Here is a 14,647-nt window from a genome sequence, read left to right on the forward strand (position 1 = left end):
TGTGTGTACTGGGCTGTCCCCCATGCCACCCAGTGGCTGGAGCTGTGTGCAAAGAGCTCTTTCAAAAAGTTACAATTCTTCTGGTTTTTTAAAATTCTCTTTCCCCTTCCTCCCCTGCCAAACAATAGATGGGTGGGATTTTAACATTTTCAAAAATGCTTTGCCCACTATTACCCCGATTGCTCCACGCTCAGTCTTTTGGATCAGAGAATCTGTCTTTTTATTCTTGAAACTAACCATCTGTTTTTCCTTCCCTGCTTTCTGCTTCTGCCTATTTCTTTCTCCCAAACCAGTGAAGAAGTAAGTTTCCCTTTCTTTTTTGGCTGGGGTGGATGGGGTGAGGTTCATGGGTAGAACTTTGGGTCAGGCTAGCAATGGCATGGTAATGCTATCAGTCTGGGATAAACCCTGCCCTCTTGGAGATGATCTTGTAGGGCAGTGAAGATTACTTACCAACCAAAATGCATTGTCTTTCCTCCTCCTCTATAAGCAAGTTTCAAACATTCCATTCCACCCTCCCAACATTCCATCACAAGATGGAATCTAGAATGGTACTATGGAAATGAATAGACAGCTGTGTGTGTGTGTGTGTGCGTGCGTGTGCACCTGCCTGCGTCTGCCTGTGTACATGCAAATTTAGGCTCTCCTCAGGGGCACCCTTTAGTGCAACCATTTAATTTTTCTTTCATAAATGAAAGATTCTCACTAGAAGAAGTGAAATGTTGTCCCACTCGGGAACGATGCCATAGGAAAGCTTGCACTCCCATTTTTGATACTGGGTTGCCTTGGGACGTGGGTGGCGCTGTGGGTTAAACCACAGACCCTAGGGGTTGCCGATCAGAAGGTCGGCAGTTTGAATCCCCGCGACGGGGTGAGCGCCTGTTGCTCGGTCCCTGCTCCTGCCAACCTAGCAGTTCCAAAGCACGTTTGACAGGCATATGTCAAGAATGCTTTGATGGCGTTTCCTGCTTGGCAGGGGGTTGGACTGGATGGCCCTTGTGGTCTCTTCCAACTCTATGATTCTACGTCAAAGTGCAAGTGGATAAATAGGTACCGCTACAGCGGGAAGGTAAACGGCGTTTCCGTGTGCTGCTCTAGTTTGCCAGAAGCGGCTTTGTCATGCTGGCCACATGACCCGGAAGCTGTGCGCAGACTCCCTCGGCCAATAACGCGAGATGAGCACCCCAACCCCAGAGTTCGTCCGCAACTGGACCTAATGGTCAGGGGTCCCTTTACTTTTACATTTCCCTGCCTTGCCCCACCCCCATCAAAGAACTTCCAAGGTGTGCAATAATAATAATAATAATAATAATAATAATAATAATAATAATAATAATAATTTATTACTTATACTCTGCCCATTTGGCCACACCTCCCCAACCACTCTAGGCGGCTTCCAACAATGATCCTCCATGCAAAGCTCACAACTATGTTTCACTGAAAGCCCCCTCCCCCCGAACACTAATTCTACTATAATAATAGGTGGTTTAATAGTGGTATTTTTTAAAAATCCAACAAGAGGATGGTATGCTCCTTGGGGGCTCTTTTTCTCCTGTTTGCCATTGCTGACACTGCAATAAGGAAATATGGACACCTATTTGCCAGGCTGACTTAGAAATTGTGGTAGCAGCTTCTGTGGGTATTAATAGATTACTCACAGAAGAGCTATTAGAGGGGAGCTCTAGGGACTGGCCTTGACCAGAAGGCTGATCCCTGCTTCTTTAAGCTGCTAATATGTTTGTCCACATTTATCATCTAATCTCATCCTGATGGAAGGCAGTGAAAGCAGAGACACTAGAAGTTGAGATTAGTAACAATGGTCTAGGACAGGCATCCCCAAACTGCGGCCCTCCAGATGTTTTGGCCTACAACTCCCATGATCCCTAACTAACAGGACCAGTGGTCCGAGATGATGGGAATTGTAGCCTAAAACATCTGGAGGGCCGAAGCTTGGGGATGCCTGGTCTAGGACTCTAGGACATTAAAGAGTATCTTGTGTACCTGCAGAAAGTTTTAGCAGGGCAAGGCAAGGAGGGCAACTCTAGAGAAGATTGTGGGGTCTGGAATGCCCTCTGGGCATCTGCAGAGAGACCTAAGTGTTAGGTTGTTGTTGTTGTTGTTGCTGTTGTTGTTGTTGTTGTTGACAACAGCCTTTGTTTGTTTGTTTGTTTGTTTGTTTGTGTTTCCCATCCCTCCTATTTACCTAGAAGGATCCCTAAAGTAGCTTACACATAAAATAGCAAACTGTAGTCAGAACTATTAAAAACCATTAAAGCCATCCAATTAAAACCACTAATCAAAATTAAGCAACTAATAAAGGAGAGCAAATAGACATTAGTTTTATAGTCTTAACAATTAGGTAACCCCCCTCAAGGGCTTTATGGGTAAAGTTTTATTATTATTATTATTTTACCAGATCCCTAACAGTCAGAAGAGAGGTGTCTTGGTGGAGTTCCTTGGATGGATAGTTTCATAGTGCAGGGGAAACCACTAAAAAGGCCCTGAGTTTTGTAACCACCTTCTAGGCCTCAGAAATCTAGAGCAGCTGAAGAAGGGCCCGTCTAAGCACACAGGACTTACCATATGGGTTCCTTTTCTTGCTGGTGTATTTGGTTTCTTTTCTTTTCACTTGGGAGCAAACTTTCCCTCTCTTTTGCTTAGTCCCCACCACATGTATTGAAATGGATTTTCCCATAGGGATAAATTGCACGAGAAAGAGTTACAAAATGGGCTTCTGGAAGAAGCATCTCATAGCATACGTAGGAACACTAATGATAGATTTTGACCAAAGCCTAGTGCAGTAAAGCCAAGTCTTTCCATTGCCTTTAAACGTCACTTTTAAAAGGCCAAATTCTGGTCTGGCTGCCCCCATACTGTGGTGACCTTATCAGATTTCTTAAACATTCATGACTTGGATGGGATGCCCTCAAATGAAAGGACAGCAAGCGGGTCAGGGAGCTATTCAAAACATGAATGGCTATTCCCTCTGCCCCAAAGCACCAGAGATAGAATGTGCTGTTGTTATGAGGAGCCAGTTTGCAGAAGCAAAAGGTCCAATTAGCACCGAGGGCAAATCTTGACATCTATACCCAATTGCCTCTTGAAGCAATGTCAAAAGACATGCCTGGGGGAGGGGCAGAAATCCCGTGGCTGTGACTGTCAGAAGGACAAAACACTTAAGTAACCCACTTCTTTCTCATTTTGCTTTTTGCCATTTCAGAAAAGGAAGAGGGCAATCACCGCCCGCCGGCAGCATCTCAAGGTATCTTTTCTTTCTGACTGTTCCTAACAAAACGACTTCTGTTTCCTTCTTACTTGGATAAGAGATGTGGATGGTAAAAAGCTCTAAGCCTCACAGCACTGAACTCTGCCTGAGTGGCCCCTTCTCCAAAGGGCTTCTTGACATCTACGGAAAATTGGCCTGACTATTCCACACTAAGACCCTTTTCTATTGTTGCTATTCATCTACAAGAGCACTTTTAAAATGTCAGGCGCTTGACGGCATGGATAGGCCTTCCAGATATTGCTTAATGACAGCTCCCGCCATTCCTGACCACTGGCAATGCTGGAGGGGAGCTGTAGCTCAGCAACATCGGTGGGGCACAGGGTCCCCACCTCTGCTTCACAGCGTCTGCCATGTTTAACTTTTCAAGTACAACAGCCCCACACTTGCCATGGCAATGGTGGCAGTTTAGACACAGAGCTGCCACAATCATGTAGAAGAGGCCCCCCTCACCCATATGTCAACAGGGAAGGGGGCAGATGGATGGTGCTGAGACTTCTCCACCACACCTTCCCCCCCAAGTGTTGTCCCCCCCCCCGCCAAACCGAGGCTGATATGAGGAAAAAGGAGCTCAGGGAGAGAAACTGCATGGACATAATCCACAAGTTCTGAAGAAGTGTGCATGCACACGAAAGCTGATACCAAAATAAAAACTTAGTTGGTCTTTAAGGTGCTGCTGGAAGGAATTTTTTTATTTTGTTTCAACTACGTCAGACCAACACGGCTACCTACCTGTAACTATAATCCACAAGTTTGTGTGTTGAGGGCAGGCATGGTTTTGCACCTCTTACATATGAACCCTTTTCATTCTTAAAATCAATGCCTACCCTCTCTTTCTACAAGACTGGCGCAGCAGCATGTTTAAGCAAACAGAGCATCTGCTGTTACAACTAGCTTGACTCTGAATCCAATCATTATAGCATTCATTTTTCACAGGATACTGAAGTTAAGGGGCAGTGGCTTTACCAAGACCACCTAGTGAATTCATGGCAGAGCTTGGCCATGAGCACAAGCCGTGGCCCTACACCAGAAATGGGGAACCTGTGAACCTCTAGATCAGGGGTAGGCAACCTAAGGCTCGGGGGCTGAATGCAGCCCAATCGCCTTCTAAATTCGGCCCGTGCCTGTTCTGGGAATCAACATGTTTTTACAGGAGTAGAATGTGTCCTTTTATTTAAAATACATCTCTGGGTTATTTGTGGGGCAAAGGAATTCATTCATTCCCCCCCAAAAAATATAGTCCATCCCCCCACAAGGTCTGAGCCCACGGCTGAAAAAGGTTGCTGACCCCTGCTCTAGATATTGTTGGCCTATAGCTCTCAGCAGCCCTGACAGTTGGCTATTCCGATGGGGGTTAATAGAAGTTGGGAGTTCAATAAAATCTGGAGGGCCACAGCTTCCAAACCCCATCCTACCCTTTCCCTATTAAGCCCATTCCGGCTCTGCCCAGTCCATTTCTTTATGCCCAGCGCTTCACCCTGGTGGGTGTATGTGTATCATTGTATATGATGACGATTGCCTTGAGAAGTCGTTCTGCTCCCCCAGTCATTGTGCTTGTCCCAACTTTATCCTCCAGAGTGTTATGCTCCAGATTGCTGCTGGTGAACTTGAAAAAGAAGCTGTAGCCAAAGAACAAGAAAAAGCCAACTACCTTGCAGAGCACTGTCCACCTCTGTCACTCCCAGGTTCCATGCAAGAATTGCAGGTAACAATTTAATCTCCTCCATTCACTGCTGCACAAGAACCGCAACACAGGATGTCAGTTCTAAGGTGTAATTTCATTCACCTCTAGTTTGGTCTCAGTCCATTGCCTGTTCCAAACAATCTTCAAACCCAGAGGTGTGGGCATGCCTGTGTCAATGATAAATCTCCTTTCACACTAGGTCTCCACAGAGCATGTGAAGCGCTGTCCAGACAGTGATTTTTATTTTATTTTTTTAGAACACGTCTGTGCTTAACAACTTTGCCTGATCATACATGATGCAACGGCATTGGTAGAAACAACTACATAGAACAAGGGAGGGGAAGTGTAGCCCTCCATATGTTGTTGGACTCCAACTCCCATCAGCCCCAGCCAGTTTAGCCAATGTTTTGGAATAATGGGAGTTGGAGGTCATAAACAGCTGGACGGCGCCAGGTTCCTTTCAAACCTGACATAGGACGTTTTATCAGAATCCATAGTGATGTTTAGTGATCAAGGTTGAGCTACTGAGTTGTAACATTTGTTACTGTATTTTTTATGGATTATTTGCTCCTCTGTTGCTTTTGAAGCAAAGGCATCATTTAAGTAAGGTTGGACTGTAGTTCTAGGGCTGTACACACACACACCCTGTCATGTTCAGCTCCCATGTGATTTCCCCCCCACTCAGAATCGCCCATTTATCTGGCCTGGTCATTGCTTCTGCACATTGAGTGACTGTTGTTCTAAACAACGGTCCACCCCTGTGCGTGCTTATTCAAAAGTAAGGCCTATAGTGTTCAGTAGGGCTTACTTCTAGGAATATTGGCTTACAATTGCTGCCTAAGGGAGCCTCCTATATCAGATACACATTTCAAAGTCACAGAACCCTTTGCTGTTGTTGTTTTATAAAAAGTGTTTATGTGTGTCACTGACCTGTGTTAACATCATGAGGTATGAAGAAGCAACTACAATGCATTTTCCAAAAGTATGCTGCTTTTCTTCAGTTTATCGTTGGATACACCAAGAGTCTTTAAGTTTTCCTGAAAATTTTGCACCCACATCTCTTCCTGTCCCACAGTCCCCTGGTCACTGAGCCCTGAAGCATTGTCCCTGATGGCTGAAGGGAAAGCAGACTCAACCATGCCAAGAAAAATGCCTCCAGCACATTTCATGACATGCTCAATAATCTCTTGATAAAATAATTCACATCCCTCAGCAGGGCCTATGCAGGTAGCCATGTTGCATCTAACCACATAGCAGGTTTCCTGTACTGCAATGGAATCTGGTCCAGTGAAGGAGGTGGCTGAGAATGCAATCCTAGGGACACATCTATGAACTAAGGACAGTATTCAGCTAAGTGGTTGTAATAGGGTAAGGATTAGCACTAGTTCAATGGGATACCCCCCATCCAGCCCTGTTCATGCCCCACAACATCCCCAAATCTGCTCTGGAGGGTTAGGGGAGCCCATAGAACAGATTGAAGGGGCATTTGGGGCAGAAATGGGGGTTGAGCATTCCATCATGCAATGACAAATTTTGTGCTCATGGCACGTTCTCCTTAGCTCTACTTTGACAACAAACCCAAGTCCCACAGAAGTAAGTAAAGAAAAAGAATTAATCTGTAAATTCCATCAGGTGTGAATCAGGATTCCTTGGCTGGAGTTCAGGGCACACTTTAATGCAAAACTAGCAATTCAGTAACACACACACACACACACACACACACACACACACACACCATCCAAAAGAAAGCATGAAGTGGCAAAAGAGAATCCCATTTATTTATTATATTTATACTCTGCAATCCTATGCATACATTTGCCAGGGAAGTAGGTAAAGGTAAAAGTAAAGGACTCCCAGATGGGTAAATCCCACTGAATTTAGTGAGACTTACATCTGAGCAGACAGTCACAGGATTGAAAATGCTCTCCACTTGATTTAGGTTCTCATATTTTCAAAAAAGCAGCTGGACTGAAGAACTCACTATGACCACTTCTGAAACTGTATATCTAGACCTCTGTACGGAAGACACATAAAATATAGATTTCCCTACAGAAAGACTGGGGAGGAAATGCCATATGGGTTTGAGCAACCCTCTTTAATAATCTCTCCTTGTTTCTCAACAGGAATTTTGCAAAAAGCTTCATGCTAAGGTAGAGGAGGTTGATGAGGAAAGATATGACACAGAGGTTAAGTTACAGAAAACTACTAAGGAGGTAATCCAGCTCTGTGCTGTATTGAGTGTGTGTTTCAATTTCTAGGCTTCATTGTTCTGCTTTTGTTTCCAAAGAGTGGGTTGGGTCCAGAAGGATACAATAACTTCTTGTATATAGCTCTTGAACAGGGGTAGGCAACCTAAGGCCCGGGGCCGGATGCGGCCCAATCACCTTCTCAATCCGGCCTGAGGACAGTCCAGGAATCAGCATGTTTTTACATGAGTAGAATGTGCCCTTTTATTTAAAATGCATCTCTGGGTTATTTGTGGGGCCTGCCTGGTGTTTTTACATGAGTAGAATGTGTGCTTTTATTTAAAATGCATCTCTGGATTATTTGTGGGGATAGGAATTTGTTCATATTTTTTTTCAAAATATAGTCCGGCCCCCCACATTGGTCTGATGGACATGGCTGAAAAAGGTTGCTGACCCCTGCTCTTGAACAAAGGCAAAATTCCACAGATGGATTCAAAATAACATTTCTAGACTGTCGGGGGGTCTCACTTTCTGGGTTAAGGGTATACCTGAAATATATGATGTGTGTTCAGTAGAATAAGAAACCACCAAGAAAATATGCAAATATGCTGTCACCTCCCCCCTAGAAGAAAGTGTTTACTTGTTACTATTGGTACATTGACACCAATTCTCTAAAAAGTGTAAAAAGGAGGAAGAGACATGGAACAAATGATGTTTTGTAATGTTCAAATTAGCTGTGGGAGGGTTAGTTCCTCTTTTGTGAGAACAGAAGCAGAGCAATAGGACACAACTATTGGGATCAAATGCAGTCTTTGCCATATATTTGTAGTACATATTTGTAGTATATTTGTGGGCTATCACACAGAAGAGAGTAGTTGCAGATACCCTCAGTGTAACTCCTAGAACTACCGGTATGTTCCCTTTGTATCCTTACCTCAAGTGCCTGCTTCTGTCCTGTAATTTCTATATACTTTACTTTGTCAGGCTGTGTCCTATAATTGAGTAGTGCTTTGTGCTGTATCCCCCCTAATCTAATTTCAGCCACCTTTCCCACCCTTGCACTTTTTTCTTTCTCTGCCTCTCACTCTAGCTTGAAGATTTGAGCCAGAAACTGTTTGACCTGAGGGGCAAGTTCAAGAGGCCACCTCTGAAGAGAGTCCGCATGTCTGCAGACGCTATGCTACGTGCCCTTCTGGGCTCCAAACACAAGGTCTGCATGGATCTTAGAGCTAACCTGAAGCAAGTCAAGAAGGAAGACACTGAAAAGGTATCTAAAGGGGGTTAAAAGAAGCACCCTCTATGATGTTGCTGTGTTAGCAAAGCTGTCTACCCAAATCCTGATTTGTAATGAAACTACGTGTCAAAGACACAGACACATTGTGTTTAGGTCTGGTATCTACTGCCCTACAAGTTTTTCTCCCCTTAGTACCCAGTTACTCAGTTTAGCATTTAACAATGTTCCCTTACTTCTTTGTTGCATTCATTTCCTTGACACTAGCAACAAAGAAGTAAGGGGACATTGTTAAATGCTTAAGTAAATTACGTCAGTTTTTTTTTCATTTTACCTCTTGGAGGTATGTAGCTACTAGTACTATAACTGCAGGTGCACAAATGCAGGCAATGACTTTTCAGTCCAATCTAGACTGCAGTCCTGTACAAACATATTTGGGAATATGTCTGATTGAACATACAGTAATGGGGCTTGCTTCTGAGCAGATGTGCATAGGGTTGTTCATTAATTTAAAGCCAAAGATCACAAGTAAAATAACATAAATTCATTCTTCTGTTTTACCTCCCCCCCTCCAAATAGAGTCTCAAGGCAACTTACAGCATTGATTAAAAAAACACCATTAAAGCCAAAATAAAATACGAAGCTTTAAGGCAAGCAGTGCACAGTTAAAGGAAAAACTGTCAACTATTCATAGCCCTGCAATTTTTTTTCCTGTGTCCCTCACCACTCCCACCAAAACCTGTCAGAGTGAAAACCTACCAGTTTGCTTCCTATGAATCAGCAAGAAACATGCTGTGTGGGTTTCTCAAAGTAGAACATCTCCAAGAAGCACACTGATATCAATGGTAATAAAGAACCATTACTGAGATAATGGTGAATTTTAAAAAGGCCACAATTAGACAACAGTGAATTTTTTTTAAAAAAAATGCATTTTAAGATAGCCGGAAGATGGCAGGAACCAGGAAGGGCATCCAGCTTAACCAAGTAGTAAAGGTAAAGGTAAAGGGACCCCTGACCATTAGGTCCAGTCGTGACCGACTCTGGGGTTGCGCGCTCATCTCGCATTATTGGCCGAGGGAGCCGGCGTATAGCTTCCAGAGTAGGTGACTGCAAAAGCAGTAGAGTCAGTTGACTTCCAGGGTTTTCTGATCATGAGGTTGTAGCCAACTCTGTTTTATTTAGAGCAGACACATAACAATTCATGGCCTCAAGTAAGTCATGTCTATTAATTTTGGTGGGTCTGCTCACAGTATGACCAACACTGGGTGCAACCCATAGTGTCCAGGACTCTGAATTGTGTCTAGAAGAGTAATCAGTTTTCACGTCTTGCTGTGTTTTGTGTTGAGTTTTATGCTGTTTTGGGATTCATAGATACCAATGCCTACCTTTCTGGCTGAGAGCTTGTGAACTGGCCCTATATAACAGACACTCTATGTTCATACACAAGTGCTTGTAGCATTCTCTCTGTCAAGCAAGGCTGTGTAAGGAAAAGCAAATGGATGTGGCCCTTCATTCAAGGACATTGACCAAGCTTGAATGTTTCTCCCCTTCCTCCCATAGGAGAAGGATCTTCGTGACGTGGGTGACTGGAGGAAGAACATTGAGGAGAAGTCTGGCATGGAGGGCAGGAAGAAGATGTTTGAAGGCGGCGAGTAATAGGAACCATGCAGCTGTCCAGTCCAATCCTCATCCCCCATCCAAGTCCCATTGCTCCTTTTCCACCTATCCTGCCACCTCCTTTTCTGCCAGTCCTTTACAGCGCTGTTTTTGGGATGACTTTCCTCAGGCCACAGTTGCATTTCATAGAGCAATCCACCTTACAGACCCTACCCGCAGCCTGACCCCATGTTATTGCTGGAAAGACAATTGTCTTGAGCTGTGAAATGTCAAGTTAAAACCCATTTTGCAACAATGGTAGCTGCATGACCTGAAACAATCCAGTCATTAATCCTGTAATTTGGTAGGACCTGTTGTTACAACTAAACTGATGTAAATAAAGCTTTGGAAGAGTGGCTGAATTTGTAAGCCTTGGGAGGCTGAGGTGCAAAATGACTTTGTGCCGCGACTGTGTTGTATTTTCCTGACATGGAAACTGCAGATAGATCTCTCTCAGATACAAACTGCAGTTGCTGTTTTGCAATGCAAACATAGAAGACTTCCTTGAGGTGCTTTTGTATTATGTGTGCCATGGAATTAACTCTTGCCTTTGAGAAGAGTTCCCAGAGTTTGAATGTAAGTAAGTTTGCAGCTGCACTCCAAATTATTTTTTGCCTCATAGCCACCTGTTTCTGGAGCACTAGGGACAATTTTAGGAGGCACTTGTATGATCACAAAACAGCAATAGCTATTACTGAATGGGTGAACAAGCTACTCAGCTGCAGATCAGATGTCCATAAAAGCTCCTATCTTCAGGACCTTGCTCTGTCCACAGACCGAAAGGAAGAGAGGCTTTCTGGGTGATGCCGCTGAATAGAGCAAAATGCTTCTGGTGCCAGTTGAAGAGAGTACCGTAGCTTGTTTTTAAGGCATTAGCAGGCAAAGGATTAAGCAGGATTATCCGCCTTCCATTAGCCCAGTGTTCTCACTACAAAGACATTTTCTTTTAGCATAGTCATCATTATTGACATCAGGGTTATGGTACTTGAAAAACTTCTCTGCCTGCCTCACACCTAAAAAATCTGAGCAGCTGCATGTGACTTGTTCTCAGTGTGTCTGCTGGGCAGGCTAATGAGGTGCTCCATCTCAACTATGGCAGTGAGAAACCTTATTAGATGCTGAACATATTGATTGACTGGCCTTCCAGTCACCTGTGAGACTCAATCTATTATTATTATTATTATTATTATTATTATTATTATTATTATTATTATTATTAAATATCACAGGGCAGTTCACCACAATCTGCTGCTTCAGTTAGATCAAGCTTACATGTGGGATCAACAACAAAATGTTGCAGTGTGGAGTGTCATTCATTCCATTCCAGGCCACTTTAGTTTTTCATTGCACACCACTGCTTCAGTCAAGATTCAGTCAGCATTCGATGGTCACAGAGCATGCTCAGTCCTCAATGTTCTCTTCTGTGCTCCTCCCTTCCTTAGGCTTTTTACCGTTTTGGCTTCATAAGCAATGTCACTCACAACCTGAACTTTGAAACCAAGAGAATAATACATCCTTAATGTTGAGCAAGCCTCACTGGACTTCATGCATGGGATTGGGCAGTCAAAGGTTGATAACAGGCATAATGGATCCGAACCTTTATGGCATTGCCACTATGATGGCCATCACTTCAGTTCTCCATTTCCAAATGGACTGCAAACCCCAATCAGATATTTATTATTATCCAAATTAAATTACAATCTATAAAAACCAAATAGAATTACAAATTTAGTGAAAGGCTTCATATCAAAATATGCACAAATGTAAATACCACAAGACAAGAAGAGAGCACAAGTAAATAACAAAGATTCACGGTGACTTGCAAGACATTTCCTAAGAATGAGTAAAATACAAAAATATGTATCTTAAAATTATGGTCATGCACTCAAACAAAACAATAAAGCATCTATTAGCAGAACGTCTCATGCTTTATGGACCCATTAATCTAACTCAGCTACCATTAACCTCAATTAGCTAATGTACTACATTTTGGAATGCAGCTATTATTTGGGCTGTTATCAGCAAATTGACTATAATTTTATTTTCGTTCCAAAGGATTAGAGAATGATGGTTTTGAATGGTATATCCCAATATTTGACTGAGCATGCTGAGAATTCCTGCTGCGGGAGCTCAAATTACTTGTTCTTCACCATCACTTTGCAAGTAAGCTGGGGAAACTGCTGACTAGTGAAATACGCATGGCAGTGAGCTACATCACTATGTCCGAAGGAAAGAAATTGGAATGTATCTGTATTTCCAGAAGTGGAACATGTGCAAAAGGAGTGTGGAGGCCAGCTGAGCTAGATCCTGAAGTGAGAGGTGAAAGGAAGGTAGCCCAAGACTAAGCAGGAGCCTGAATGGAGAGAGAGATATGCAAGAAACATGCCCTAGATGTGAGACATAGGGGGCTGCTTAGCCTGGAGACTTAGGGAAGGTTCAGCGGTGAGCTGTGACTCTGCAGGGAGAGCATGGCAAGGACTTTAAGGGCAGCATACTGTCAACCATCAACATGGCCTCAAAGCTGGAAACAATAAAAGGAGCTGGAAACAACATTTAGGTCTAATCCTGATCTTTACAACAGGCCTAGGGAGGATTATGACATGATGCTAAGTGGCTCACTGTCCCTGGTAAGCACTGCAGGGGCAATGTATAGAAAACTCAAGTGCCGTCTGTAGGCTTCAACTCTTAAAAATGCATGCATGCATCCAGGCACGTGGAGAGGGGAGTTGGAGCGAAAGGGGAAGTGGGGGTTGCATGAAACAGATGGCAGAGGCTTTGGGACAGTGGTGGTAGTCCTATTAGACAGAACAATGTGTGCAACATGGCCTGATCAGAACCTCCCTAACTAGCCAGTTGCCTTCAGGTGCTGTGGAGAACATCATTGTCAGGATTGAAAAAAGATTCAGCTGATGGTCCAGTCAGCTTCTGTACACAGAACAAGGTTGGGTGGTGGGAGACCATTTTGCGCTTTGGTCTCATGTCTTTTGGTCTTGGTCTTGGCCTATGGGAGAAATAGTGTTTAATGAGCTGTGGAGTCTGGAAATGTGAATAGCTTCAGCATGTATGGGTCTTCTCCATTCTACGTGGGTGAGAACTGTGAACTGGGTCTGTGCCAGGTGAAATAAAATATGTTTCCATGAGTGTTGATGGTGGAACAGCCAGCTGGAAGCATAAAGGAAGTACCGCATTAAAGAGTCACTTCCTGTTCACAGAGGAGTAGAGCAACTGTTGTTCCATTCACCCAACAGTGTCGCTTGCTGGTTCTGACAACCCTTTATCTTTAAATTTTGTTTAAGCTTCAAAATTTGTTTGGAAGTGCCCCATCTTCCTTCTTCTTAGAGCCCACTTTATTCCAAGGATTTTTCTTCAGGTACATAACTTGGCTTACCTATCAAAGCCAAGATGGCCTAGCCCTGAGCTGTGTCATCTCAGTGAGCTAGTGGCACCCAAGAAGTATGACACTCCTTGGATGCAGAAGGGGAGGAAAAGGGAGAGATGGACATCCTGTAAACAGGAATTACTGTAACCGGGGCCAATGGGATAAGTTTTCTGCGAGATTGGCATTTATTGATTAGGGAACGGGGAGGCAGACTGCAAGTATATGCCTGGTTTTATTTTGACTGAGCCAAAGGCCCCCACCCTTAATAAGAGGCACTTTCCTGCTTGGTGTGACATTATTTTTTGTATCATGAAGTATGTCACAGATAGGGGTGGAAGAAGCTGTCAGTTTCGGTTTTCAGTTTCTCATTTTACCAGTCTTAAATTCAGTTCTCTGCATCTCTGCAGCAAACTGTGATTTTTTTTCTAAATAAATTAAAATTCTTCAGCATTTTAGTGCAAATTTCTCCTAATAAACATGTTTTAGATACATTTTATGTACATGTTTTTGCAATCAATTTTCCCTAATGCATTTTTGTATGTTATATATATATATATATATATATATATATATATATATATATGCACATTTCCCCTTATTATATGCATTTTTTGAACAGTGGTTGGGGAACTGCATTGTGAGATTGGGATAACTGTGAATTTCAAATGATGGCCGTGCTTAGGTTCTCATATTGTTTTGGGGGAAGTGTACATTTGATAAATTTGGTTTTAAAGGCAACGTGAATTGACTCTCCCCTATCCCTAGCTGTGGAAGCTGCTCTGTTGGGCCGGACCTGTGATATACTGCACAATGGGAAGCACAAAGTAAACGAAGGTTAGGAGAAGTGACTTGATTATTAAGTCCTGAAGGAACTTTCTCCACAGAAAGATAATTTACTGCCCTATGAAACAAACATCTTCACAGCTGAGTGCCTCCCAACAGCATCTCTGACAGCATCATCTGGGGAGAAATATCCAAACGCATAACAATGAGGCAAAAGCTCTCATGTTCTGAGATCTGGCAGATCTGCAAACCTGAGGCAGAAAAGCAAAGCAGGCCACCTGTGCTAGCCCCCTAAGGCGGAAGAATTCTTTGCAAGCATCTCAGGCTGTGGGGAGGGATAAGTAGATTTGTTGGCATGGAGACGGAAACAGGTGCCCCTAACAAAGGATGGAGCACACATCAGGTGAGGGGCTGCCCAGAATTAGAAATACTATAAATTGACTGG

General features: G+C 43.4%; 1 protein-coding gene across 1 annotated transcript; it reads left to right on the forward strand.

The window, feature by feature from the left end:
• Window positions 1–3,128: 3,128 nt before the first annotated feature.
• On the forward strand, window positions 3,129–10,396 carry TNNI2 (troponin I2, fast skeletal type). Its single transcript, XM_060276269.2, has 5 exons — window positions 3,129–3,262; window positions 4,860–4,988; window positions 7,091–7,180; window positions 8,244–8,420; window positions 9,945–10,396. The coding sequence occupies exons 2-5, from the start codon at window positions 4,866–4,868 to the stop codon at window positions 10,038–10,040; spliced, it is 486 nt and encodes a 161-aa protein (XP_060132252.1). The 5' UTR covers window positions 3,129–3,262; window positions 4,860–4,865; the 3' UTR covers window positions 10,041–10,396.
• Window positions 10,397–14,647: the final 4,251 nt, after the last annotated feature.

This window comes from Zootoca vivipara, chromosome 1 (genome assembly GCF_965207765.1).
Source record: "Zootoca vivipara chromosome 1, rZooViv2.hap1.1, whole genome shotgun sequence".
Classification (NCBI taxonomy): domain Eukaryota; kingdom Metazoa; phylum Chordata; class Lepidosauria; order Squamata; family Lacertidae; genus Zootoca; species Zootoca vivipara.